Source organism: Alligator sinensis, unplaced genomic scaffold (assembly GCF_000455745.1).
Source record: "Alligator sinensis unplaced genomic scaffold, ASM45574v1 scaffold134_1, whole genome shotgun sequence".
Classification (NCBI taxonomy): Eukaryota; Metazoa; Chordata; order Crocodylia; family Alligatoridae; genus Alligator; species Alligator sinensis.
In genome coordinates, this window is record NW_005841920.1 from 376,241 (window position 1) to 379,578 (window position 3,338).

The window sequence follows — 3,338 nt, forward strand, 5'->3', positions numbered from 1 at the left end:
CTGGGGACTTGAGGGGGGCCGAGGGGTCCAACTGGGGCCACTTGGGCGGCGAAATCGGCCTTCCAGGCTATTCAATGCCGTGGGCCTAAGGGGAGACGCAGCCCGCCCCCCGCGCGAGCGCCCCTCGCCTCTCACTCGAGCTCCCCGAGGCCCCGGGGCGAGGTGCGGCACAGGCTGGCGGCGCCCGAAGCGGGACTGCAACAGCACTGAGCTCCCGAGTCCACAACTGCGATCTCAGCCTCCCCCCACGTGCATGAGGCAGCTGCTGCTTCCCTCCTGCCCTGGTGTCTTGCCTCTGTGCCCACCAAGATGCGCTTTTGGGAGGTGGAAGAGGTGGATCTGAACCTGCACCCCAATCCCGCCATGCTATGGAGGAAACTGAATCCACATCTCCCACTTCCTGTGCAATTGTTCTATATAAAGGTGGGTGGCATCCCCTTCGTCTCATTTTCTGATGCTCCTTAGTTCCTCTCCCTTCATTGTAATGGCTCCATTGTCAAGGAAGGAAGGTTTCTTGCCCAGTTCCTTCAAAGGACAGCCGCGGGTGCCGGCCCTCAGGATCCCAAGGGGATGGAAGCACCTCCCTGCAGCTCTGAATGAAGAGTCTGCGGTCTGGAGAGGATTTCAGACACTATCCTCAGCATTTCCTAGGCAGCACCCTCTGTGGCTTGTAGGTTTTATGAAGGGTCTTTTTTAGGGACTTAATATAGGCTTCTGGCTTCCACTCTGGGCTACATGTCTAAAGATTAGGTGCTGCTGCACCTAAATTCCAGCTACTCAAGTCATTTATTGCATCTGGCCCTGATTCCCTCAGAGCCCTGCTCCTGGCTGACTCTGCAATATATCAGTAATGTGGAATATGGCATCCCACTTTCGAGGGAAGAAGGATTCAGTCAGAGAGACAGTACCTTCCCAGAAACATTAGACTTTCATTTTCCCAAAACACCAGGCAGAATTTGCATTAAACCTTGGAGTATGATGATCAGGGTGAGTAGTCTGCCAGGACTGACCTGGAAACATAGGACTGCTGGTAACATAGGATTGACCTGCCACAGCAGAACTTGAATTTTGGACTGAAGCAAATTCATAATTACCTGATCAGATCTTCTAGGTACCTTCCAGTTTCTTATATCCCTGAGTGGATCCACACAGAAGATGCTTTTTACCCTAATGCTTTTGTCTAAATCTGTTAGTCCTGATTGGATTAATTGCTGGTCACTACTGTGACCAGAGTCCTGGCATTTTTCCAAGAACCACAGGTAAGGTAATGAGAGCAAAGTTGACTGACCTGTTTTATGAAGTTAGTTACTATGGCAGAGCTTTCTCTCCGGCTTAGCCCATCCTGTGATAGCATTCAGCACTTGGTCATACAAGTAATGACAAGAGATTATGTGCTTGGCAAAAAGTGGATTCAGTGCAAGAGCAGGACAGCAATATCCACAAAGGATTACAGTGCTAAGCGCTACATCCATTTCTATACATCCTTTTCAGCAACGAAGTGCACCGTGCTCTATTCATGTGTCAGCATTTTTAAATAAGGTACCAAACCTGCCTGTAGACCTGACTTTCTATACATATGAATAGACATTGTCCAACAATAAGATATCAACGTATTAAATATATATTATCAGTTTTATATTGCTATAGCTCCTCACATCCAGCAGGATTTCAGATTGTCTTTTATTTTTATTTCCCTATATATGCACTCACCCACATTAGGAATACAGTTACTTTGAGTTCAAACCCATTCTCTGCCAGCAAAGTTTTCAGGAAAGAAGTGAATACTTTATTCAACTACAGCCACATGAGAGACTGAAGAAAAATGAATACAAAGACTAAAAATAAACTAGATCTCTGGAGTACTCAATAAAAAGCACCGTGAGTTTTTATGTCTACAAATGACAAAACGTAACAGAAGTTTTCATACACCTGGGATGCAAAAGAGGGCTAAAAACTAGACAGGCAAATTCCTAGAAAGTGGTCCTATCAAGCACTAATAAAACACAAACACTTTTTTTTCAGTCTGGCAAGGTGAACAAAACAGAGGGGTGGTCCACTGGCTAGAATTAATCATCCAAGTACAGCTGCGGGGATGCACTGTGACTTCCCTCCAGATAGAAAAGTTAGACTGGAAGGGAGTGAACTGGCTATAAAGCTTAATGTCTCAGCAGTGGTAAAGGGTGTAAGGAAAGAAGCACAATCATGTATAAACGACTGTTTCTCTTTTCAAAGTTCTAGTTGGAATGGCTTGTTCTTAAATATCACTCTGTGTACAACTTTACTGCTCAGGAGTCGCACATGGGACATAAACAATACATTCTTCCCCCTTCCCCAGTGCATGCAGAGACTCTTTTAACCTTCTGAGTAAGTGAACAGCGTCTTGTTGTCAGAAAAAACCTAAGAACAGTACACTGTATTAATAGGAGTGTCTCAGGCAAGTCAGGGGGAAAGAGACTTCGCTCTATACTGAGCTGGTGAAGTCTCCCCTCACCTGGAAAACTGTGTCCATTTTCAGCACAGCACTTCAAGATAGAGGTGGATACATTTGGAGGAGTTCAGAGGAGAGCCTCAAAAATTATTAGAGGTCTAGGAAATACGATATACAAGAAAAGGTGAGACTGGGATTACTTAGTCTGGTGAAGAGAAGACAATTTAATAAATCTGCAGCTACAGAAGAGGGCTCTCAGGAAATGGTGAGTGATCAATTAGAGGTTTCTAAGACCCGGGTAGACAAAAGCTTTGGCTGGGATGATACAGTTGGGGCTGGTCCTGCTTTGAGCAGGGGGTGGACTAGATGACCCCCTGAGCTTCCTTCTACCCCTCATTTTCCATGATCCTAACTATTCCCTGCGTCCACTAATGGGCTGGACTCGGAACAACTGAATACTAAGCAATTACTTTTTGCTCTGAGGGTGGTTCAGTGCTTTCAAGAGCCTGCCCGAGCTCTGTTTTGAGAGCTGGAAGTACAATTCAGACAGACGCCTGTGTCGGGTGGCTCACAAGAGGGCTGCCGCAGGCGACCCCCTGAGGTCCTTCCCCGTCTCCTCGACTGATTTGCCAAAAGGCTTGATATACCGCACGCCGGAGGGTGCCTGGCAGCACGTCGTGATTTCAATCGGGAGACCCCAGAAGAAAAAAGGAGGGACGCAGCCAGGCTCCCGGCCGAGGCGGTGACAGCACAGAGGCAGCGCACGGAGCTCGGGCTATTCAGCGGCACATGGTGCCCCGCAAGCCCGGCCGGGCCGGCACGAGCCGCGCGCTGGACTCGGGCTCGGGGCCGGCGCCTTCCCGCGCTGCTCCCCGCTGCGGGGCCAAGGAGGGCGCCCGGGAGACCCCTC

The 3,338-nt window shown here is 48.6% G+C and overlaps 1 protein-coding gene across 7 annotated transcripts in view; it reads right to left on the minus strand.

Annotated features, from left to right (window-relative positions):
- CORIN (corin, serine peptidase) overlaps positions 1-1,369 on the minus strand; it is a 352,509-nt gene extending 351,140 nt beyond the window's left edge. For all 7 annotated transcript variants that reach the window (XM_025198376.1, XM_025198378.1, XM_025198372.1 and 4 more), the window contains exon 1: positions 1,289-1,369. In XM_025198376.1, the coding sequence (XP_025054161.1) occupies positions 1,289-1,354 (66 nt within the window). In that variant the 5' untranslated portion in view covers positions 1,355-1,369. The remainder of the gene's footprint in view (positions 1-1,288) is intronic.
- Positions 1,370-3,338: the final 1,969 nt, after the last annotated feature.